Below are 25,051 nucleotides of genomic sequence, written 5' to 3' on the forward strand. Positions count from 1 at the left end.
GGTCACAGCACTGAATCAGCTATGACACACATAATTGATGATGCTGTACAAATACTTGATCTGCATGGAGCATGCCTACTCATCATACTAGACCTCTCCTCAGCCTTTGATACTGTCAAACATGAGAACCTGATAGATCTGCTGAATCACAGAATGGGACTATCAGGATCAGTGCTTAAAATGTTTACCTCCTTTCTTCAAAATCGGACCAAAAAATTCAAGGCTAACAATTCCCTATCCAAACCCATGCCAGTAACCTTGGGAGTCCCACAAGGGTCCGCTCTTTCCCCAACACCGTTTGATTTATTTATGGAACCGCTCACTGCACAATTGCAAGCATCCAACGTACAATTCCACATGTACGCAGATGATACACAACTGTACCTTAAGATACACACACCAGAGGATATCATACGGCTCAACAATATGCTTCTGAACACTCAGGCATGGTTAGCTGAGAACCATCTCAAGCTAGATGCACTAAAAACTGAATTCCTCCTTATAGCTACACCCTCCAAAATTCCCCACTTGCATGACTTGTTCAAACACCTGAGGGCATTTAACGTTCATCCAACCATCATCAACTCAGCTAAGTCACTCGGTATAACCCGGATTGCAAGCTCAACATGCATAAACATATTAGCAACGCTACAAAGGGGGCAAATTTCCAGATTAATACACTGAGAAAGCTGAAACCCTTCTTACCATTCAGCGATTTCAAGACTGCAGTTTAAGCTCTAGACATCCCCAGAGTAGACTATGGAAGCGTCTCTCACTGTGGCATCCCCAAAGCCTCCACAGCTCCACTAAGAGCCTCCATTAATGCAGCAGCAAGACTCATCACAGGCTCGAAAAGAAGGTCCCACATCTCCCCTGACTTAAAAGCCTTGAATTGGCTACCAATGGAAGCCAGAATTCACCTGAACATTGCCTGCATGACTCATAATGCCATTCACTACAATGCACCTAGCTACCTCGCCCAGAAACTGACCATCTCGGGTGGAAATAGATCCACAAGAAGTGTGGAAAACCTATTACTGAAGCCACACAGATTCAACAAGAGGAAAACTTATAAACGATCCTTCTCAGGGATGGCTCCTAGGATCTGGAATGCAATACCCCCAGAAATCAGACTTATCACATCTACAGCACTTTTCAAAAAGGAAGTGAAAGCGATTCTCATGGATAAATTCACATGAACACTATCTAAGGAAACTACGAGTTCACTAGTATATCTCTGGTATATACTCGATATACCTGTTATTGCTGTGATTTACTGTTTACATTGTGCTATGTATACACAATTTACCTGTTGTTATTTTGTTGCATAACTATCCATGAACTACAAGTTTACTAGTACCTCTACCAATATTTCCTTTATTTACTTGATTTATCTGGTATTTCTCTTATTTACTGTTTACATTGTGCTATGTATATGCAATTTACCTGTTGCTATTTTGTTGCATAACTATCTCTCACTGAATGTAAAGTGCTTTGATATCCGCAAGGGTCTTGTTCGTGCTCTATAAAACTTTAAAAATAAATAAACTGTTTGATTTTACAAGCCAGTCAGTACAAAGCTCAACCACATTAATATTCCCCCGGGATGGATGCCCCCACATCCCCCTGTATGAAATGTCTCTGTGGTAAATGATCTGAGGACCTATCTATGAGCCAGTGTCAACAGCAACGTCTCTTGAAAGAGGAGTGTATCAAACTGGCCCACAAACTCACCCTACTCGTGATCACTAAATTTGGTGTTTAAACCAGTGACATTCCATGACATCATGTTCCCATTTAGCCCAACATGTGACTTGACCTTTCCCATTGTACTTTGCCATCTAGATCCTGTGAACAACATCTGGCAGTTACAATGTCTGAACAATCAGTGAGCAGCACTGTTGAGTGTTTTTTATCCCAAAAATGACCTTATTAATTCATGAATCTTTATCAGCCTGATTCATGAAGCAAAATTGCGCTCGCAATAGCAGCGAAAATGCTATCGCGGGCGCAATTCCCATAATCGGAATTCACCATGAAAATTGCGAATTCGCAAACACAGATTTGCGAAATCGCAAAAATATTCGCAGAATCCCGGCAGTAGACCATTTGCGATTCGGAAATAGCGAGAAAGCACGGATTCTGCAAAAATAATAGCGAAATCGCACATTACTCGCAATCGGTATTAATGAAAAATCGCAAAAAGCGAAAAACCCCAAAATAGCATTTTGCGAGGCGCAATTTAAGGACAACCCAAAGCAGGTGGTAACCATCAAACCCATAGTAAAAAAAAATTTGAAAAACCGTTGGCCAATCAGTAACTGGTGCAGGCCTGACCAAACACACTTAAGGAGAAGCAGCATCAGCAGAAGGAGTCTCACAATGCCAGGAATGTACATGGTGGTCAGGCGGCGAAGGCTACAGCGAGCAGCAAGGAGGAGACGCAGAATCCAGGACAGGATATTCCGCCAGCGGGTCACCCTGCTGGGCCAAACCAGAGAGCAAATATACGCAAAGTACCGGCTGAATGGGGCTATGATCATCAAGCTAATACAGGACCTTGATCCCCTGATGCAGCACCCAACAAGGCGGACCACTGCCGTCCCAACACATGTCCAGGTATTGTGTAGCCTGCACCTCCTGGCCTCTGGGAGCTTCCAGGGGATAGTTGAGGTAGCTGGGGGGATATCCCAGCCCACCATGTCCCCCTGCCTACGTAGTTTCCTTGACGCAATGCTGACCCAGCTACACCACCACATCAAATTTCCCACCAGCCAACAGGAATTGGTTGAGACCAAGCTACAATTCTACGATGTCGCCCGTTTCCCACACGTGATAGGATGCATTGACTGTACCCACGTCCACATTTGCCCACCTGCTGCAAGGAAGTACATGTACCGCAATCGCAAGTCCTACCACTCCCTCAACATCCAGATGGTCTGCAATGCAAAGACATACATCACGGACATAGTGGCACAGTACCCGGGGAGTACACATGACTCATTCATATTCTGGCACAGCGGCCTCCACACACGACTGATCAGGGGAGACTTCGGGGAAGGACACCTACTTGGTAAGTACACTTTGCCCACAATGTCACATTGCGAATAAGTAGCTGCGCTGCACAGGCACTCACCCTCTGCTCCTCTCATTCAGGTGACAGTGGCTACGCCCTGCGTGAATACCTCCTCACCCCATACCTCAACGATGCTACACCACAGCAACGGCGTTACAACGTATCACACATACGCACAAGGAATTGCATTGAGAGAACTTTTGGGCTACTGAAGAGCAGATTCCGCATACTTCACCAGACAGGTGGGGCCATGTACTACAGTCCTGAAGTGTGCTGCCGCATTGTGGCTGTGTGTGCTATCCTACACAACATTGCTACCAAGCGCCGGATACCTGTCCAAATCTCTGGCAGTGAATCGGAAGGGGACGACCAGCCACCTGCACATGCGCGCCATGCACGCAGGGAGAACCCAGCTGAAGGCCACAGACGTCGCAACCACATCACACTGAACAGTTTCTAGTGCACCCTCTCCCCTCACCCCCCAAATCACAATTGCATGCAAAATGTAATAATGACACAACGCCAATGTGTGATGCGAAATTAAATATTATAGTTTGAATCACAATAATGGTACCAGTTTCCATCTTGCCATTGCTAACAGTATTTCAGCATACTGCTGCGTCCAATACACAGGGCAGGCTTATGTTCAGCCTGTACCTGTACAAGTCCTATTCAGTCATGTGCGCCTCCGGCGCGAACCACCCAAGCGCCTCTCTGGCTGCTCCTCATCCAAGGCACGTGTTCCTGCAGTGGGCCTGGTGCTGGGTCTGAGTGCCCCTACGTGTGAGGCAGAGTGGCTGCTCACACTTGATGTCCCCTCACTGGCATCATCACCCCCAACAGTGGAAGGTAGAGCAGGGTGAAGTGCTGTCACGGCAGTGGTCAGGTGCTCAAGTACCCTGGCCACATCCTCGCAGCACTGGATGAGCTGCTGCTGCTGCGCCAGGGACCGGCGCGATAGCTGCGAGGTGGCATTGCCTATGACATAATTGGACCGGGTGTAAGCCGTCAGCCGGGTCAGTAGCTGACGGTTGCGGCGGCGGGCTGTGTTGCGCTGCAAAATCATTGCAGCAGTGTTGGCCTCCATGGCTGCAGTCATGCGGCCCATTCCCTCCCCCACACCTGCCATGGCTGCCGTCATGCGGTCCATCCGGTCCCCCACACCTGCCACATTGCGGCCAATGTTGTAAAGCTGAAGCTGTATGGCCCCTTGCCGGCGTGCCTGCAGCTGATGAATACGGAGCATGCGACGTTCCACACTCATGCTCGCCAGCCTCTGTCCATTCCCCCTCCTGGTGCTAGGAGCATTGGTCTGCAGGCGAGACCTGCCACGCCTGCTCTGCTGGCCTGACACAGTGGGTGGCCGCTGTGTTCCCGCTGTCGCGGGACCTGATGTTGAAGCACCAGCTGCTGGTGTGGCAGAGGTTGGAGGTACACTGGTAGTGGGCCTGGCTGCAGGGGTTGTTGCTGCGGCAGAGGCTGGAGGCACACTGGTAATGGACCTGGCTGCAGGGGTTGTTGCTGCGGCAGGGGCTGGAGGCACACTGGTAGTGGGCCTGGTTGCGGGAGTAGTTGCTGCGGCAGAGGCTGGAGGCACACTGGTAGTGGCCCGGGCTGCAGGGGTTGTTGCTGCGGCACGGGCTGGAGGCTGTGTATGTAAGGGCACCTCCTCCTCATCCTGTGCTTCCTCATCTATTTGCAGCCTCTCGCTGTCGCTGCTGTCTGCGCCACCTGTGAGGGGAAGTGGACGTTCATTAGTTGCATGTATCTGTCACACGTGCAGTTGCTACATGCATGCTGGGTGACATTCCCTGACTGCCTATGGATTTGCGTACTTTTGAACCTGTCTGGCTGCATTGGGGTACTTCTACATTGTTGGCACACTACATGTCCCACAATGCTTTAGGGCGTTACCTGATGTGCACCGATGGCATGACTATGGGACATTATGGGAGGCTATATGGTCATGGCCATTTATAGGAGACAGGGTCGCAGTCGCATTCCACTTACCTTGGATCTCTTGGGTGGGGTGGGATGAGTCCAAACGGGTGACTCCGATGCACGCCTCAGCCTCCAGCGTGTCTTCTACTCGATCCTCCATGGGGGTGTTTGGAGGAACTGTAGGTCCTCCCTCTCCAGTGCCCAGGGACTCTCCAAGCCTCTCAGCTACCTTCTCTTTGGCACGACCTCGGAGGTCGTACCAACGTTTCTTAAGTTCGTCGAGTGACCTGTCGGCCACACCCACCGAGTTCACAGCGGCCGCTATGCCCACCCAGATCCTCCGCTTCTCCTGCTCGGGCACCCTCCTTGAGTCCTTCCCGAACAGTTTGGAGTGGTTCTCCACCACCCCTTCAATTAAGTGCTCCAACTCCTGCTCGGAGAACTTTAGCTTTCTCTTGCGCCCTGTGGTGTTGCTGGGCCCAGGTACTGCCTCCTCAGACATAGCTGCAGTGTAGTTGGAAAGTGGTAATCCAAGGTGAATTGCAGGAGCTCTCTCTGTGGCTGCCTCGAGGTCTGCCTCACTGTGGTGAATGGGGGTGGGAACTGGCTGCTTCCTGGTTGTGATGTCATCACTGTGCTCGAAATGCGACTTCCCGTTTTCCCGATCTCGCGATTTTGCGATCTCGCTTTTTGCGATCTCGCAATTAGCGATATCGCTATTTGCGATATCGCAAATCCAACACGGATGTAGCCGGAAATAGCGATTTTTATGCGATTTTCGATAATCGCTAACGGTTTTTGCGGCCGCGTGCGAATCGCTTTTTTTAATTGCAAAACATCATGAATACCGTTCTGCGATTTCTCAATTGCGATTCGCAGTCAATCGCTAATTGAGAATCGCAGAATCCGGTTTTCATGATTCAGGCTGTATGTTCTCTGGCCTGAGGAGAATGTATAGGGACATTTACCATGTACACTACCCCACCCTTATTTAAGGAACGCTGTTCCAAGGCATATTTGGCATGGAGGTCGCTATAAAGCCACCCGATATAATTAGACCTGTACCCCTCATTGTTAAGGTCGTTTGTACAAGTGGGTCTCCCAGGAAAATTAGTTGGCATAGTTCCAGTAGACGCTGGATCCATAGGGTCTCTGTTAGGGGATTTTCTTGTCCTTTGCTCAAGGTGTGTTGCTGTCTGTTATATGTGTGCTTGTTAGACCGGTTTAGATGAAGTAGGAGGCCTGAATCTGCTATGTAATTATTCATGGATGGGTCTGCATTTGAGGCCTCCGCTGGTCTCTCTTTTTGCGAACTATCTGCTTGTTACATTTTGTAGCATGGTCTTGAGTTCTGCTACCTCTGCTCTCAATTAATGTACTGTACTGGCAAGATATTTTCCATGTGTCAGGGCTTGCACAGTAATCACAGCTCCTTCGTCCGCACCCTTGTCAGCTACGGAACACTGGGCTTCTGGTTGAACTGTGTCATACCTATTACTGCACACTACATTCAGACTACAGTCAAATGGGGGTTTGTTCCTTGCTTGTAAACAGCCTTCTGTACGAAAACCTTGTGCCTTTTCTACAGGTGAGTTAGACAAAGTAACATGGCCTACTGTGCCAACTGGATTTTTTTGTATTATCATTTGTGCGTTGTCTTTTTGTTTACAAATATTTTCGGCACACTGGGAAGGCTGCTGGGCAGCATAGAGGCCTTTTAGGATTCAACAACGTTTAGATCTCCTCAATTAGAGTGTCTCCTTTGCTGTGCAGTTTTCGACAACATGTTTTGCAGTTCCTTTCTGTTTGGTAGGCGTCTGTAAAAGTTCAGCTGCCTTTCTCTTTCCCATTGTAAAATGACAAGGCCTTCCCAACTACGTGTTCCCCCTCTCAGAAATCCAAGACAGATAACATCCAAAATACTAAATTGGGTCCTTTTTATAGCCAAAAGAACATAGGTGACCGTAATTGATCAAATATGCATGAAGAGACAACACAATAAGTTGATAATAATCAAATGTTTTACATTCTGCATGTCGTATCCCGAATCCCCAGCTTTATTTTATGGGACAGATCTTGTGATCATGGTTATGTGTCAAACCTGGAGCCTGGAAAGGCTGGGATGGCCATACTCACTTGGTTCAAATTATTTCTAATTCACAGATTAAAGGTTACATCATATGAAGTTCTATTTTCTATTTATGGAAATATATTGCCTTGTATATTGTGTTGTTGAATATGATCACATGGAAGGTCTAGGTATACGTTGTAGGAGCCAATGAAGGGGTACCAGACACTGCAATCTAATTACCTGTGATAGGCAGAATGTACATTTCAGATGTTTCTTTGCAGCTTCTAATAAAAATGTATTCAGATACCTGCCATCATGGCAACTTTGAAATGGGTAAAAACAGGCAGAGAGTGAACCGTTTATTTTGTTTTAATACACTTGGGGCCAGATGTAGGTCGCCTATTACCGGTCGGTATCAGCCGAAAATCGGTAAAATCGGCCGTTACCGACCGGAATCCATGAAATGAGATGTAGGAGGCCAAAAATTTCCGAATCGGAAAACACGAGTCGGAATAAATCTGACTCTGTAAATATGAGTCGGAATTTAACCGACTCGGTAAATATGAAAGTGCAAAATTACCGTGGCGGAATCTACCGAATTCATATATACCGAATTCTAAGTTTCCGAATCGGTAAATAATAAACGGTAAAAAAAGGCCATGGAGATGTAGGTAAGCCCAAAAATACCGAATTTGCAGAAATTCGGTATTCCTGAGTCGGTATTTACCATTAAGTGAATGCAGGTGGTAACCAGGGGAGGGCTACAAAAAGAGTCCCAAAATGCACCTCTGCACCCATAATGGCGGCTTTTTACGTCATAGCAAGACGACTAAGACTACAGGCAGCAGGAGAGAGAGAATGGCTAAGGGAGGAACAAGTGTACAGGCAAAGGATAACACTGTTCCAACTGACAGAGCCTGAAATACTCCAAAGGTACAGGCTACACCCTGACACCATCAAGGACTTGATCAGGGACCTACACCCTCTCCTGGACCACCCAACACCCAGGGCCCATGCCATCCCACCCCATGTCCAGGTGCTATGTTGCTTACACCTGCTGGCCTCTGGGAGCTACCAGAGCGTGATAGCTGCAGTCGGTGGTGTGTCCCAGGGCTGCCTTTCCCGCTTCTTCAGGAGGTTTCTTGACGCCATGATGCAGAGGATGGGGCATTACATTTCATTCCCTGCTACACCAGCGAAATTAGCAAAAACCAAGACAGATTTCTATCACCTGGCACACTTTCCTCACGTGATAGGCTGCATCGATGGAACCCACGTCCCACTCTGTCCACCTGCAGCCACAGAGCACATTTACAGGAATCTTAAATCGACGCACTCCATCAGCGTCCAGGTCATATGTAACGCAGGGAACATCATCACACACATCGTCGCCAAGTTCCCCGGGAGTACCCATGATTCGTATATATTCCAGAATTTACACACGCCTACTTGCCGGAGAATTCGGAAATGGATACCTGCTAGGTAATTCACATTGACACACCATAACACTCACAGCAGATCTACGTCTCATGTACATGCAATTAATGTCATTCTTTCTCCCCCCTAGGCAACAGTGCATATGCCCTGCGGTCCTTCGTGCTCACTCCCTACCTCAACCCATCCACCAGGAGTGAAAGGCGCTACAATGTTGCTCACAGATCTGCACGCAACGTGGTGGAGCGCACATTTGGACTCCTTAAGAGCAGGATTTGCTGCCTCCACAAGAGTGGAGGGGCACGGCAGTACACCCCATTAATCTGCTGCAAGATCATAGCGACATGTGCCATGTTACATAATCTCGCTACAAAGGAAGGCACAGAGGTGGAGATCACTCATCATGAGGACATTGATGACGACACAGAGGAGGCAGAGCCCCATGCTACGGTGGCAGCAGCAGCTACAGATGGGAGACTGAGACGGGAAGAGATTACACAGCAATATTTCTGAGTGAGTAATGATACACAGGCAGGCAGAGTAATTTGTGTAAGTAGTTTAATTTGCACTACGCCACAGCATTGATAGCACACATTGGGCACACAATGTCAAAGAGTCCATGACTGTGTTGTCACGGTTAACACCACCGTGACTTCTTCCTTGGGTGGAGGGCAATGTCATTGTCTGTGGCCACGGACCACAGGGCGGGACTGCTGTGGCTGTGAGCCAATGTTCTCAGTGTTGCCTGTCTCACTTACACGACGCCTGCCGCTCCGACGTAAGTCTTGCACAGGAGTGCTTGCACCACTCCTGCTGGTAGACCCCTCACTTTCCAACACACAAGTGTCGCCTCCAGTGCCAGTCTGTTGAGCGAGCACGAGCTCCATTGCAGAGGTCATCCTGGCCATTCCTTCAGATAAACTGTTGCAGCACTGCACTATTGCATCCTGCATCCTCACTGACCGTCTGCACAGCACGTTGGTAGCAGTGGCAAACCTGTTCAAGGCCATTATCTGCTGCCGCTTATCCACACGGGCCTTGCGTCTCTCTAAATGGTCCCTGTCCAACTTGTCACACAGGACAGTCATGCACTGTGTAATGTCAGATATTCCAGACGCCATAGACTGCATGCTCTCTGCCATTTCCCCTATGCCCTTGCCTACTGCATCGAGCTTCTTGTTTGTTGTGTGTGCCTGCCTCTGAACCCCCATCATCGCTTTTGCTTGCAGGCGCTGAACTTTGACCATGGTGGCCTCCAGTCCGCAGAAGACGCCCTGACCTTGACGCACATCCTCTGCCTCCCGTGGCCTTCGCCCTCGGACACTGGCCCGCGTAACTCTGGGAGTGGGCAGCTCTTCGGTGTTGCCTGTTTCCTGTGTGTTAACCTCCTCCTCCTCCTCCTCCTCAGATGTTTCTAATATTCTACGAGGGGGCCCATCATGGCACCTTGCCCTTCCCAGCACTGGGGATGGTGTTGTGGGTGTGGCTGAATGTCCTGTCGCTCCTGTCTCCTGACTCTCGAATAGGAGAGGGGACTGTGAATGTGGTGATGTAGGCTCCTCTGCTGACACGGCTGCCTGCTCTTGGGCATTCCCACCGTGTGATGTGCTTGGTCCTGCTCCTTCCTTCCTCTTCTCTCTATCCTCTGATGTGCTGCGCATTGACTCTCCTGTGGACAGACATGGACATTGTGTCAGTGGAGTTGTTCACCTGTGTCTCATGATAATACACAATTCTATTGCACCTTTGCCTGTCTCTCATTTGCCTATGCTACTTGTCTGTTGGTCCCCTTGCTGCAATGCATGCTGACTGCTCTGAGGTATCTACACATGACTACATTTCCCAGGATGCATTGCAGGACATTAGTTAAACCTGTTCTGGAGTCTGATTTGGGCACACAGAGTGTGTGAGGGGAATAGGTACATGGGTAAATGACAATGTACTTGCATCTTACCTTGTTTTTTTGCGCCTCTTCTTGAGCTGTCTGCGTCCCCGATGCCGTGGATGCATTCCTTCTCAAGGGTGGATGCCACCATCTCCTCGATGTCGCTGAGTCTAGGGGCTCGGTTTCTTCCTCCCCCTGTTGCATCACTTTCCTTGCGGTGGGCAGCAAGTTTCTTCTTTGTAATTATCCGGATGTCATACCACCATTTTTTAAGATCTTCATGGTCATGGTGGGTGACACCAATGGCATTTACCTTGCCTTGTATTTCCATCCAGGTGCTGCGCTTGATAGATTCTGCAACATGCTGAAATTGCTTGCCAAAAATTTTGCTGTAATTGCTTGTCCCCTCTGATACAAGCACATGAAGTTCTTCCTGGCTGAACTTCTGCTTCCTCTTGCGCTCTGCAGCATCCCTCTGTGCCTCCTGACTCTCCATGGCGCTGTGTTGGTTAGCTCAGGGAAGCCTGCTCCAGTCCTCCTGCTCTCCTGACTGTTGGTTTCTGCACCTGCATGGGCGTGGCCAGTCCCAGGTACTGGGGAGGGGTGCTTGGATCTGATTGGTTAGTTCCCCAGTGGATTTGGATTTGGGTGTGGTTGGAGTTCCTGATTGGTTCACAGGCTCACATGTTTGTCAGTTTCAAATTTCCGACTCGGATTTTACCGATTCGGGAATTACCGAGTCGGTTTTTACCAAGTCAGTATTTTCCGAATCGGTACTGGCCATTCATTCCTATGGGCCATGGAGCCGTTGGTGTGATTGGGTTTTACCGATTCGGATTTTACCGAGTAGGTAAATTCCGACTCGGTAAATACCGATATGGGATACCGACTGATTCCGATTCGGTAATTTTTACCGATTTTTTATCTACATCTCGTTTTCCGATTTTGAAATACCGATTCGGTATGACTCGGTATTTTAAAATCGGTAAATGAGATTTACCTACATCTGGCCCTGAGTGACTTCAAGTCAATGTAAGCTCTCTTCAGAGCCATCTGCCACTGCAGCTTGACTCTGTTATCAGGTGCTGACGTGTGTCATAATCAGACTGAATGAAGAGTGCTGTGCACTGCATCAGTGAGGGCCACTTCACCCAGGCCAGAAGCTGGGGTTTAATTCACGTTCAATGTGCTTGGCCTGCACCAGGAAACTACCTGAACCATGTTGTGGTTTAAGTTAACCAAACCATCTTGAGAGTCATCGTGAAAGTCCGTCATCAGTGTTGCTTCCCGCCAAGCTGAACATGGGCCAGGGACAGCTCAGAATGGTCAAGAGTGGAGTCAGGACTCAGAGGTCATACGCAATAGGGCAGGAGTGGTAGGACTGCAGTACGAGCAGGAGGAGGGTGAGCCACTGAGAGAGATGCACCATCTAAGCACTGTTAGGCTCATGCATGGCATGTGACCTCTCTCATCCAATCGAAACAGTCCAGCTTCTATCAAACCACAGCAAGGATGCAGGCTTGGCGACTGGTGTTGACCACACCAGCTTGGCTGAGTTGGAAGGCTCTCTCCCACCTGGTAGGCATGGCGCAAAGTGTAGTATGAACATGATGGTTAGGGCATTTCGGGGCGCAATAAGATATGCTAAAGTGATGGGACATTCATTGCTGGGCATTCGGGTTCATGGTCTTGATTTTTATATACTAAGTCAAACTGTCACTGTAGACAATGAAGAAAAATGTATCCCAGGCTTGCTTAGCACAAATATTCAGAAACAGATCCTCTTTTATGTTGGTGCACTAAATATAATCCCATTTCAGGTCAAAATCTCCACCCTTTGTCTTCAAAGGGGGGCCTTTTGCATCTTCTGTGGTCCACTAGTCAACACTCTGATATCAGTTCTTTCAGTTATTTTCTTCTTTTTTTCACACATAGTTTATATAAGAGATAGCATTTATGGATGTTTTTATGTGTTTAAGGACCAATTGGTCTAAATAAACATACATTTTGACTGACTGAAAACACTCTGATATCAGTTCTGTGGGTGTAATATTGATACTTCTAAAGCTTTTAGTTGATTTCTGGGCCTGGTTAAACCCGCTTCTAACCTGAAAAATAAAGACATATTTTATGATGTGTTGCCAAACACACTCTCTGTTTGAATTTGCTGCACATTGTGAAGAGTAACAATTATGATCAGATTTTCATACATTAGTGCGTCTTACTGTTTTATTGCGTTCCAGACTTGGCTTCCATCATCTCTATAAAAATAATAGGGAACGTCTTCCTTGCTTTCCATTCCTTTCATTTTTATCGAGTCGGGAAAGCAGATGGAGTCATATGTTAACTCTTTCATTGCTTTTGCAACCAGCTGTATGTGTCCTCCACCACCTGTAGCATTTGCCTTTAAAATAAAACAAGCACATGTGTAAGTAGAATATTCTTTGTTAACCAAGCTTATTTCCTCAATATGTTGAGACAATAGCTCACTTTGACACTTTGAGCAAGTACGTCACCCAGCCTTGTAGGAAAAGGGATGCTTTAGGTTCATCTAAAAGTTCATTAGTAGGCTACCAAGGAAGATGAGATGCTGAGGAAACCGGGCAATACAGGAATAATGAGGTACAGAAGAACTAACTGGAGGCAGTGTAATTTTCTGGATTTGGGGGGCCTGGGCAAGACAGACACACACAGACAGACAGACAGACACACAAAATTATATATATTTTTTCCTATTAAACAGATTTTATTGAGTTTCAAAGCAGCATCAAGTAAGGAGCAGTAAGAATAGAAACTTTTAAAAGGGCATTAAGCACGATACCATTAAAAAAGCAGCTGCAATATTTAATAATCCCCTAAGTGAAACTCCCCACCCACCTCCCTTAGTCGCGGCCAGAGATCAATATAGCAAATTCTTGAGTCCCATTAGAAATCATCCCATTTCAACAGTTAAAGAGTAGTAGGTAGCCAGAGTTCGCAGCAGGAAGCCGGTCTGTCGGACATTAAAAAGTGGAATTGCAAGTATTGTGGCATTTCTAAGCAGGGAACATCACTGATGGGGTACCCGGGGATGCCACCTGCGACGGTAATCCAGGTCCTTCAAACAGTCCACTAAGGCCTCCCAGGACCTGGTCATATCTGGTGAGCCATGTCCCCACCTAGCCTCTTGGAACAGCACTTCACTTTCATACTCTACCCACCTCTCAAGCTCCCTTTGCCAGGATTCTGCTTGGACCTTCCAATTTCTGGTGATTTCCCTCTTTGACAGAGTAAAGGACAAGTCTTGAAACCGGCTCGTGGCCTTGGTCTTAGCACTGTGTGGAAACCAACACAACAAGCAGAGTCCCAGGGAACAGGGGACCTCCCTCATGGTAATGTCAGCAACTGTGTTTGGATCTATTCCCAGTAAGAAGCGAGCAACGGACAGCTCCACATCATAGGTAGGAATACCGCTCCCACCTCCCTACATTTCTGGGCTCCAACTGTATTGAAATACCTATTCATTCTCCTGGGAATGAGGTACATTCTATGTAAACCGGAAAAAGAGAGAGTTTTCCCTGATGAACCCAGAAAGGACTGGGAAATAATATAGCAAAAAAAGGGGAGATTCCTTTCTGTGGTTTTTAAATGTAATTGTATATAACTAGTAAAGCAAGACACCTGTCTAGAAAACTCAAATGACCTCAGTAACACATATACCAACACATACCAACAGACCATAGATTATATCAAAATATCACATTTATTAAAAAAGAAAAAGTTTTTTATAACTAATAATCAGACATGAATATTTTCTTTCCATAAAGTTACATACATGTTATATTTTATGATATATAAAAATCGGGGCTTTGTGTAATAAATAAATATTTGAAATAATACTCTAAAGCCGCTAATAGTTTACCCTAAATGAGTCCGTTCTAAACACTATCTAGAACTCACTCTGCCCTTTATATTATACAAATATCGGGGCACTGTTTAAGGAACAAATACTTTTAATAATCACCCTTAAATCGCCAATAGCGTAACATAAATGAGTCCGCTCTCTATGATTCGCGCCTTTATGCAGTGAAAAACTACAAAAATGGCGCTCGCTTTTTGACGAATGTTTTATTTAATTGAGTCCGTTCTCGCTTGTGGACAACACTCGATCAAGCGTAGGACGAATAAAACTACCAAAATGGCGCGGGTACCTGAAAAATCAACTGGTATCATGATCAGGTGTGGGCCATTATTCAATTTAACAACAACTACTATGCATATAAATAGAACCGCCAGTCCTTGGTCTCCATACCGACTCTGGAGACCGGGGAGACCAGGCGGACGGCTCGTGTTACCATCGATCGAGGTAAGAGGATGCCCGGATATCACCTTAAACTCGGAGGGCTCTACTCCTGTTCTAGTACAAATTACCGGCCGTACCTTTAGGCGAAAGTTTGTATCACACAGACAAATCAACTTGGGCCATTTGTTTGACATCTGCCTGCACTATGCCTGTTTTTTATATTTGTGTGTTTGAATCTTAAAGTTGTAAGCACACATACTAGTGATTTCGAGTGAAGCCTAATATTTAAGTTTCTTAACAACGATAAGAAAAAATAAATTTTGCCAAAGACGGTTTTTAAGTCCCCTGTTAAAACCCCTTGTTTTTCAACAAAAGATAGGTTCATGCATTATCTGTAGAGAATTTCTCCATGCTTATAAATTAATTATTAAAGCGATAAACTCGAACACTCCTTAACTGCCCATACAGGTGAGAAGCTCGCCTTCAAGTTTACCAAAGAAGTGACGAATTTGGTAATAGTCTTAAAAGACTCTGAGGAATGAATATGATGATACATAAGTGACCTATCCTGCTACAAACTAGGCGCTTAGAAGAGTCTCCTCTACATAAACTCTGCGAACTACCACCAAGTAAGCTTCTAATTTTGATAAGCAAGAATGCAGAGATTATGTATTACAGTAACAGTAGGATGTGATACTGAATATTATTGTTACTTCACATATAGATCCTCTAGACGATCAAGCGGAGGTGTATAACACTATAAAGATTATTCCACTCCAGGATCAAGACTGGCACTGCAAATTGAAAATGCCTTAATAGTAAGACCTTATGATCACTAGTAGCTATGACCCTGTATGATTCTAGATAAAAAACTCTTTTTTTGTAAAAAAAAAACCCTCATGTACTGTATACTAATGATATGTCACATATACCTCTTTAGATTCATGAAGTTTTTAACCATAGTCCTGAGGAAGGTGTTCTACCCATCTAAGCACCGAAACGCGTCGACAACACTGGCTTTTTAAATTGTTTAAATTGTTTTCATATGCTTTTACATTGTATCTTTGTGTAAGAAATATAACATGTATGTAACTTTATGGAAAGAAAATATTCATGTCTGATTATTAGTTATAAAAAACTTTTTCTTTTTTAATAAATGTGATATTTTGATATAATCTATGGTCTGTTGGTATATGTTGGTATATGTGTTACTGAGGTCATTTGAGTTTTCTAGACAGGTGTCTTGCTTTACTAGTTATATGCAATTACATTTAAAAACCACAGAAAGGAATCTCCCCTTTTTTTGCTGTATGTTCTATGTAAATCCCAGAAGTTGATTAGCTTGAATCCAGCATTCCTTGATACCCTTGGGGTTCACTGCAGCAAAGTCGCCAGTCACCCTCAGGTATGGGGATCCCCAGGTCTTTCTCCGATCAGGTCCGTAGGGTTTCTAGGCGCAGTGGCACGTCTTCTCTAATCACCCCATAAAAACAGGTGACCGCTTTGAAAGTACTTGAGGAGGTGACTATGTACTGACAACCCTTGTGACGCCACGGCTCCCACATGCTCCAGTGCTTACAGATCAGGACCCTCACCATCCCTTGGAGCAAAAAGTGACCCCCGGGGTAAATCAAATTTCAAGCAAAATTCCTCAAACGGGTGGAGCTCATTGGCTTGGACCGAGTCCCCTACCCTTGAAGCATCTGCCGCCATCCAATCAGAATGACCCCACCAGTCTCTATAATGGGGTAGTACCTATCATACTCAGAGGTATGTTGTGCAAGTACAGAACTTGCACTTGTGTCTTTTGCAAACATCGAGCCCAACAGCATCACAGCACTCGAAATTCAGTGGTGCTGTCATTGAGAGAGGATTCCATCCTCAGCATTACCCTGAACAACTGGTGAAGTTTTGGTATAAACTGTGCCATTGCACGCTCCAGTGTCAGTCTATTTGCCAACTAGTGCGTGAGCCATTGGAGTTGCACCGCAAGGTAATAAGACTCAAACTCAGAGGCAACCATTCCTTCTTCTGCCATAGGTCGCTGCAATGTTGTCAGAGCCACCCTTCTACAGACCGACTCCCATGTGAAAACGTAAATAGCGAGTTGATTTCCGAAACAGTGTTTGAAGAATTCATACTTGCATCACCACAAAGAAATCCAACTATCGCCCAATCAGCCTCATTGATGCTGGCCTGAAGGTGGTTGGCAGGGTACTTCTGAAGAGGATTCTTTTGTGGGCGGAAGAGAACAATATTATCTCGCAATTCCAGGCAGGCTTCAGGGCTTCTACAGGTACTGTCGACCAGGCTTTCAGACTGGTTTTGTTGCATTGGAAGACAGTAACCATTGGCAAGGGCGGTCTTTATTTAGCATTTATCGATTTGAAGACTGCATTTCACTTGGTTCCCCGAAAGTGCCTGGGGACGGTCCTGCAGGAGATGGGGTTTCCCTTGCCTATCCTGAATTTGTTGGCCCGTATGCACGATGGAAATTATGCATGCATCCGCTGGGGTACCCAGGAGCAGAAAACGGACAAAATTCCGGTAGATAGAGGTGTCCGACAAGGATGCGTCCTGGAGCCGACCCTCTTTACATTGTTTGTGAATGGGGTTGTCTCATTTTTGTCTGAAATTAACGCTGATGCCCCCACCCTGACTGGTGTTAAAGTCCCCGCTTTGCTTTTTGCGGATTATACGTTATTGGTATCAAAAACACCAGCGGGCCTCCAGAAGCTTTTATATCGATTTTGTCTCTTCTGCAACTTAAGGGGCTTGGTAATCAACACAACCAAAACCAAGCTCCTTTATTTTAACCCTAGTAGGAATGCTAAATCCACGCTCACACTTGGCGAGGTGCCCCTAGAGCGTGTCAAAGTTTTTGACTATCTAGGAATTAGACTATCAGACCAATTGAAATGGCAGCCACACATTGAGAAAATGGCCTTAAGACACAAGCGTGTTCTAGGAGTCATTGGGAGGGAACACAGAGCCTCAATATTCAGACCCATTGCCCCTGCACTGGAGATTTATGCTGCAAAAGCTGTAGGTTGTGCGCTGTATGGAGCTGAGCTCTGGGGTTTTAACAATGTTGATACACTTGTTACGGCAGAAAACAAGTTCTTTAGAGAGCTCGTTTCGCTCCCTAGGGGTACTCCCACTAAGCCACTTCGGTGAGATTTGGGTCGCCGCTCAATCAAAGATCTAATTGTTTTGCGCCCGCTTCTCTATTGGGCCCGTTTGTGGCGTACACCTGAGCTATCCTGCTATGCAGATGGCTTAAGAGTAGTCATGAATTTGGAGGGTTCGCACAAAATTGTCTGGCTTGCTGGGATAAAAAAGCTTTTACTGGCTATTGGTTTTAATAATGCATGGGAGTCAGGTGTATCGGTGTCAAAAGTGGAAATTAAGAGAGCCTATTGGGCATGGGTAGATGCTCAAGATCTCAGAGATACTGACTTGGGGATATTGACAGATGAGTTCCGCTTGCACAAGCCAGTACATCATCTTGAACTTGGACTTCATTAGGAAACCAGAGATAGGGCACTTTATATTCAGTTCAGAATGGGAACTCTTCCCATTCGTGAACGTACATGCAAGTGGAAACCACCCAATCAAACACCTGTTGACTGTCCATTTTGTACTGGTGTACCTGAAACTATCCCGCATTTTTTCTTTGTATGTCATGCTTATAGTAAATCTAGGTTGAAATCGTTACAACCTGTCTGCCGTCAGCTTGAGACCAAGAATTACTCTTCTGCCCTCAGAATTTTGCTGAACGATCCTAACACCACCCTAGCTTGTGGGGTGGCCAAATTTCTTAGTTGGGCGTGGGTGATTAGACTGAAAGACTTATGTTGACTCTATAAGGTGACTACTTTTTAACTTTGTCCAAAGCTGTAATTGGTTTAATGCATTTTTATTACATTTGTATTTTTGTCAAAGAGCTTTTTAATGTATGTTTAAAATGAATTGTGATTTTAATTGTAGATGTGCTTTTTAAGATATTTTATATCGAAATAAAGCTTTGTACTACTACTACTACACAAAGAAATACAGCAGCTGGGGCGAGTGCAACCATTTTATGAAGAGCTGTGCATCCAGCTACAGATAAGGGGAGATTCTTCTAGAAGTCAGTGCTCGTTTTAAGTGCATGAATCGCCATTCCAACTTTCCCATCCAATAAGTCCACATGGACGAAAAATACTCTAATACCCTGATATTTGAAATATCAGATAAGGGGTTCCCAGTGCAACTGTTCTAGTAAAAATTGGGAATAGTCACAACTTCTGCTAGTTGACCCTCAATCCAGATAGCAAGTTGAACTCCCTAGTAAGCATCTATCACCCTCCAGATCTGTCATTGTATTCCAAGGAAGATTAAGAGATCATCTATATATCAGGAAATGTGGTGGTGTTGGTCAACACCGCTATGCCCCGGTATTGGTCTCCAGTTCTGGCATAGCCAGCTGCTTCTTTGCTAACGTAAAGAGAAAGGGCAACAAGGGCATGCCTGCCTGGCTCTTCAGCTTACCCTATAGCTCCCATAGATAATCCGTCCAGTACAGACTCTGTCCGTGGAGTCCAGATATAGCAACCTATTCCAGGCTATAAATCCGCACCCTAATTGGAGGCGCTCCGTTACATCATAAACAAAGTTTAACTCTAAGCTGTCAAAAACCTTCTCTATATCTACTGCAAATACAGTTGCTTCCCCACAGTCATAAGTATTGGCCTTCAGTAACCTCAAGAGTCTTGTGATATTAATCGCTGTGTTGCGGCCAGGGATAACCCCAGCTTGATCAGGGTTAGTTAGTTTTGTTAGGAAAGGGAGGAGTCTGGTTATGAGGACCCGGCTTAGGATTTTAGAGTTGATGTTAAGCATCAATAATGGCCTGTAAGCCTTACAGTCATGCACAGTTCTCCCTGGTTCTAGCAATGGCACCACTAGTGCCTCGCTGGTGGAAGATGGTAAAAGGCCTGTATCTGTAGGTGCTTTGTCTTAATCTGCTAGCTTGGAGGCTAACTCGTCAGCATATGTGGCATACAGCTCAACAGGGAACCCCTCTCTTTCAGGTGTTTTGCCTCATGAAAGTAAGGTTTTTCGGAAATCATTGATGGCACTTCCTGCATGCACTGAGGTGCTTGTATAGAGGTCAGAGTAGTAGCAACTAAAATGTTGGCTGATTTCTGCTTGCTTATAGACCCAGGTTCCCTGTTTCATCTCTAGTGCCACAATGGCCGATCCCTATTTTGGGCAGTAAGCAAGCTAGGCCAAGATGGAGCTAGTGCGGTTGTGCTCCGCATGCTTGGTCATCTTGTATGCCCTATAGTTAAAGCATCTAAGTTTCTCGACCTGTCTGGCCAATCGCTCCTTTGCATCTAGCCAGGCCTATTTCGAATCTGGGCGACCTGGTCTATGCTGCTCTATGTCTCTCAACGCCGCCTCTGAAGACACAACTTCATTTAATAAACGCGTCTCACCTCCACCTGTTCTGCAATGCACTTCCCCCTGAGCACTGTCTTAAAAGCATCCCACTCTACCCGAGTGTGCCAGCATTGTTCTTGAAGTATTGCCGAATACAATCCTCAATGGTGTCCTGTAAGATTGGATCCTTTAAGGGTTCAGGCTTTATTTTTCACACCTGAATGCAGGGACCCGTTCACTACCACCTCAAGTGGAGGAGGACTGGGTTGTGGTCTGAAATGGTTCTAGCAAGGTATTCAACCTCAGGCACCATACCATGGACATCTGGGGAGCAAAGGACCATGTCTAAGCGCACTTGTAGTTCATGGAGACTCAAAATGAAGGAGTAATCCCTTGTTAGTGGGTGCGTCTGACATCAGGTGTCATTTAGCCCCCATTTAGTCTGTCCATCTGTGAATAAGCAGGCTTTTCTGGTAACCGCGTAGCCCTCAGTGGGGGTGGGATCAATCAAGAACAGGATCCGCTATGTTGTTCTAATCCTCCCCTATAATGATCAAGTTTACCAGGTAAGGAGATTAGGACCTCGATAAGTCTGCTAGGAACGACCCTTGGTCTACATTCATGGCATAAATGTTAATAATTGGTATGTCTCCTCGCTCTAGTAAAGCCATTACCATCACAATTCTGGCCACTGAGTCAATCAGGGCTCCAGTGTATTGAAAGGGGACCCCTGGGCATATCCAAATCAGTGTCCTTCTCACATAAGTGGAATAGGTGGTGTGGTAGGCCTGTCCTCGCCATCTCCTCTGAAGTGCCGCCACCTCCTTAGCCATTAGTTGTGCTTCCTGTAATAACACAATGAGGATGCCCCCTCTATGAAAGTATGAAAACCACCTGTATTGCTTGGTCATAATATTCATCCTCTTAACGTTCAAAGATATGAATTTGTAATTCATGGGGGTCCCCATCGCATGTAACAACAGATATTCAGTGTTCACTACCAAATGGTCTCAATACCACATCTTATCGCACTCATCCAATGCCGAGATATAAATTGGAACCAATGGGTCATGACTCACAAACCCCTCCCACAGCAAACAAACAACATGCAACTCAACTCCTACTCCCCGGGACAAGTAGGCAACGAATCTCCATCCAAACAGACAGTCAAACTGCAAACACTTGCATGTGAAGCAATCTGTCCCGCAAACAAAGGGGTTATGACTATCGGGGAGCACCTCGCAAGATTCCCCACCACATCAGGAGATAAGAAAAAAGAGCCCATGGTCCAGGGGGGTAGGATAAATTCCCTGGGGCCCTCTGAGTACCTCTGGTGAATCACACCCCAGACAATGACCTTAGCCATCCCCACATAGTATCTGTATTATGTAAGTTCATCAGCAGTCCCAGGCATCACTTTGGGCAGTTCTGTGCCTGAGTCCCCAGATGAGCTGGCTCTGCGTTCAGAGTGTGAGTCTGGAGTGCCATCATCCTCAGCTGTGGATGTGGGGGTCTCTCTGCTGTCATTCATTGTTGCAACTACTTACACCGCTCTCTGCTGTTCCTGTTGGACTTCCTCTGTGGATGGGGCTGCTCTGTTATAGCTTTTAGCTCTGCAGTTTGGCCTGGTCCTCATAGATTTCCATTGTGGAGATTTCCGGCTAGGACCAGGCTGTGAATGCAGATCAATCCAGTCCCACACCTCCAGTGGGGTTTGGAAGAACTGCATTCTATCCGGAGTCATCACTCACTGCAGGGTGGCAAAGATCATGGTGTAAGGCAGACCTAGTTATTGGAGGTGCTGTTTTGCATCAAGGAAGGTGGAGTGCTGTTTTTGCTCTTCTCTAGTGAAGTCCGGGAATATCGTAAGTTTGCTATTTTCTGCTTTAAGATCCCCTTTCTGCCTGGCTTGGCTCAAAATGTCTTTATAATGCAACAGTCGGCCACCACGGGCTGCGGCAGTGCACCTGGTAGTGGAGGCTGGACCGGCACTCTGTACACTCTATCCAGGGTATAAAATGGAGAGAGACCCTCTGTCACCACTTCCTTGTGCAGCCAATGATCCAGGTAGACTAGCATGCTGACCCCGCCAGACACTCTGGCGGTCCTATCACCCTGATGTTATTTTCACCCAATCTTTTCTCAGTGTCTTCTGCACTGAGCTCAAGTGTCTGAACCATTGCCTCCATGTCAGTGAGTCACTCTTTCACTGACACTAGGACTGGGGGGATCTCCCCTAATTCTCTCTCTACTGTTGTGACTCATTTCACCAGTCATCAGTGTTCGTTTTTCAAGATTGTCATGTCTGCCACCAATGTGTCAATCTTTGTCCCCAATACTTTCCTGGAGGCTGCTGTAGCTTGCACAATATCATGGAGAGTAGGGCCTCCCAGGAGGTCCTGACCATAAGGCAGATGCCCCATCGTCATGTGGGGGTTCAGCAGAATCTTCCATGATCGAACCCGCTGTCTCCAGTTCTTTTTTCTAGAAGCGTTTCCCATAGTGCCAGGTGAGTAGTAGGGTGTAGAGCAGGTACAGTATTATGCCCCCATCCCTGTGACAAAGGACCAGGAGATCGTCGATTTAGTGAGGGGAGGAGAGAGCCTCAAAAAGCAGAGACTGGTTATCAATGATTAGGATGAGGGGTATTTAGGGGAATGCCTCTAGTGGCATTCTCAGGACACCCCCTCAAAGATCAGTATGTCCAGACAGTGGCTCCTGTTGCACCAAGGTGATGCCTATTGCAACAGCGAGGACCAGTAGGCAGCAATGTAAGCTCTAGTGACTCACCATGGTTCTGAGGATAGAGATCATCACCCGTAACAGCTCAGGGCAACATCTGGGGACTGCGACCAGCTTGCGGTTGGATCCCCTATCCCACGGAGGGCATCAACTCTCATCAGAGCCCAGTGCGGGAGCGTGAAGGCGAGCACTATTGCGCGAGACCCCTCAATCACAAGAGCACTGAGGTAGTGGCCAAAAGTATGTCACACATCTTAATTTAGCAGGACAAAGTGCAGAAAATCAACAGACCCAGGCTCCGGGGGTTGTGGGATCAACAGGTGTGCTGGTTCACATTTTAGCGCTATCTCACCCTCAGGCCCCAAATCAGTGGTACCACCAATGTGGAAAGATATGATAAAGCATAATACAACATATAATAACATAACATAGCACACAACAATCCATATCACACCACATCATAATAAAGGCAGCTTAGCACTGCATGGCACAACAAACCAGGCCCTAACATGGCACAGAATGATGCAAATGACAGGCTCTAACTTAGCACATCATAACAAAACACAGCAAAGCATGATACAACATAACGTAAGATACATAGCAGAACAAGGCACAACCTATCACAACACACCAGAAGATACTATAGTATAGTATATCATGATACAAGATAGCAAACCCTAAAGTGACAACGTATAACACTGCACAACACAACATAATGCACCCTGACAGAGCGCACTCTAGCAAGGCACAACACCACAACATACCATAAAATAACACAGAGTAGAACAGCACTATGCAAAGGGATACTTGCTAACCTAGCATATGTTTGCTTGACACAATATACCAAACTCTAACATAGCACAGCATAAAACATCCTAACACACCTTAAGATAATTTAGCATAGGACATCAAAGCGCAGAATACCCTACCATAAAACAGAATAGCACAGCTAAACACACCAAAACGTAAGCTAACAACACAGCATAACATAGTGACAAATAGCATACTCCAACATAACAAACTAGCATGCATGACACATCATAACCCATGATAAGATGACGCAGCATAGGACAGACCAACACAACAACATAGTTCTTGACATCACAATATATCAAGACACACCATAACACAGCATTCAGCTTCATTACACGGAATGATATACCATGAAATAACATACACAGAGAGGTCTAAGATGGCGGATTGATGCCGTCAGAGCGGAGAACGGCTGCTGAGGGTCCGGTCAAGCATGCTATGGCTCGCTAGCTGTTAACCGACCAAGACCCGGTTTTTGAAAATCTATGCAAGAAGAATCTTCTGTACAAGCAGAGTAGCGCTCACGCTCTGATATCGCTTTACCTTTCTCTCGGCAGTGGAGGACGCGGAGCTGGGAGGCGTCGGAGCAGTGGATGGAGCGCCGTACGGGAGCTGAGATAAGCGCTGAGTCTGCCTGCAGCTGAGGAGGAACGGTTTTGCTGTTGGAGCTGTATGTAGAACTGAAAGCTGATTGAGAGCCGGTGGAGGACCCGGAGCGGGAGTGGCGGAGTGGCGGAGCAGTGGATGGAGTGCCACACGGGAGCTGAGAGTGCCTGCAGCTTAGGAGGAACGGTTTTGCTGTTTCACGGTGGCGAAGGTACATGGAGCTGGATTAAGCGCTGCTGGTCGAGAGTTCGACGTTTGGAGGATACGGAGTTGGAGCACTGTGCAGAACTGAAGGATACCAGTGGCTGGAGAGGAACGGCCCGCCGGTTTTACTGCAGCAAAAGGTAACAGAGCGAGAGCTGGATGCGGCGTCTGAGGCTGATTGAGAGAACTGCTGTGGTCATTCCGGCTTCCTCACTTTTACTCTGTAACTGCTAGGGGGGGTGTCGGTGTTTGGCAGGCTCAACCTTCCGGCTCATTGGGAGTTTAACTTTGGCTCTAGTTTTGGGTCATTGGTATCAGTGGAGAACTTTGTAATGGCGCCAAAACCCCAAACCAGAAACGCGCGAGTTATGAAACAGACTGGGGCGAATAATGTCTTGGATAGCGATGGGACATCTACAGCAGTGGCGGCGACAGGAGCTACTACGGAGGGATTAGCAGTGAAAGTCCCAGATGGGGGGAAAAAATTAGGAAAATCGGAGAAACCTGTCTTAAATACTAGCAAACCACTCCTGCCGCTTCTAGTTAAATCTAATCTAGTATTTAATAAAA

The 25,051-nt window shown here is 46.4% G+C and overlaps 1 protein-coding gene across 1 annotated transcript in view; it reads right to left on the minus strand.

Moving 5' to 3' along the window:
- LOC147711652 (polyunsaturated fatty acid 5-lipoxygenase-like) overlaps window positions 1-25,051 on the minus strand; it is a 977,760-nt gene that overhangs the window by 385,907 nt on the left and 566,802 nt on the right. The window contains exon 10 of the mRNA XM_086922317.1: window positions 12,633-12,811. Coding sequence (XP_086778443.1) covers window positions 12,633-12,811 — 179 coding nt within the window. The remainder of the gene's footprint in view (window positions 1-12,632; window positions 12,812-25,051) is intronic.

Source organism: Lissotriton vulgaris, chromosome 5 (assembly GCF_964263255.1).
Source record: "Lissotriton vulgaris chromosome 5, aLisVul1.2, whole genome shotgun sequence".
Lineage (NCBI taxonomy): Eukaryota > Metazoa > Chordata > Amphibia > Caudata > Salamandridae > Lissotriton > Lissotriton vulgaris.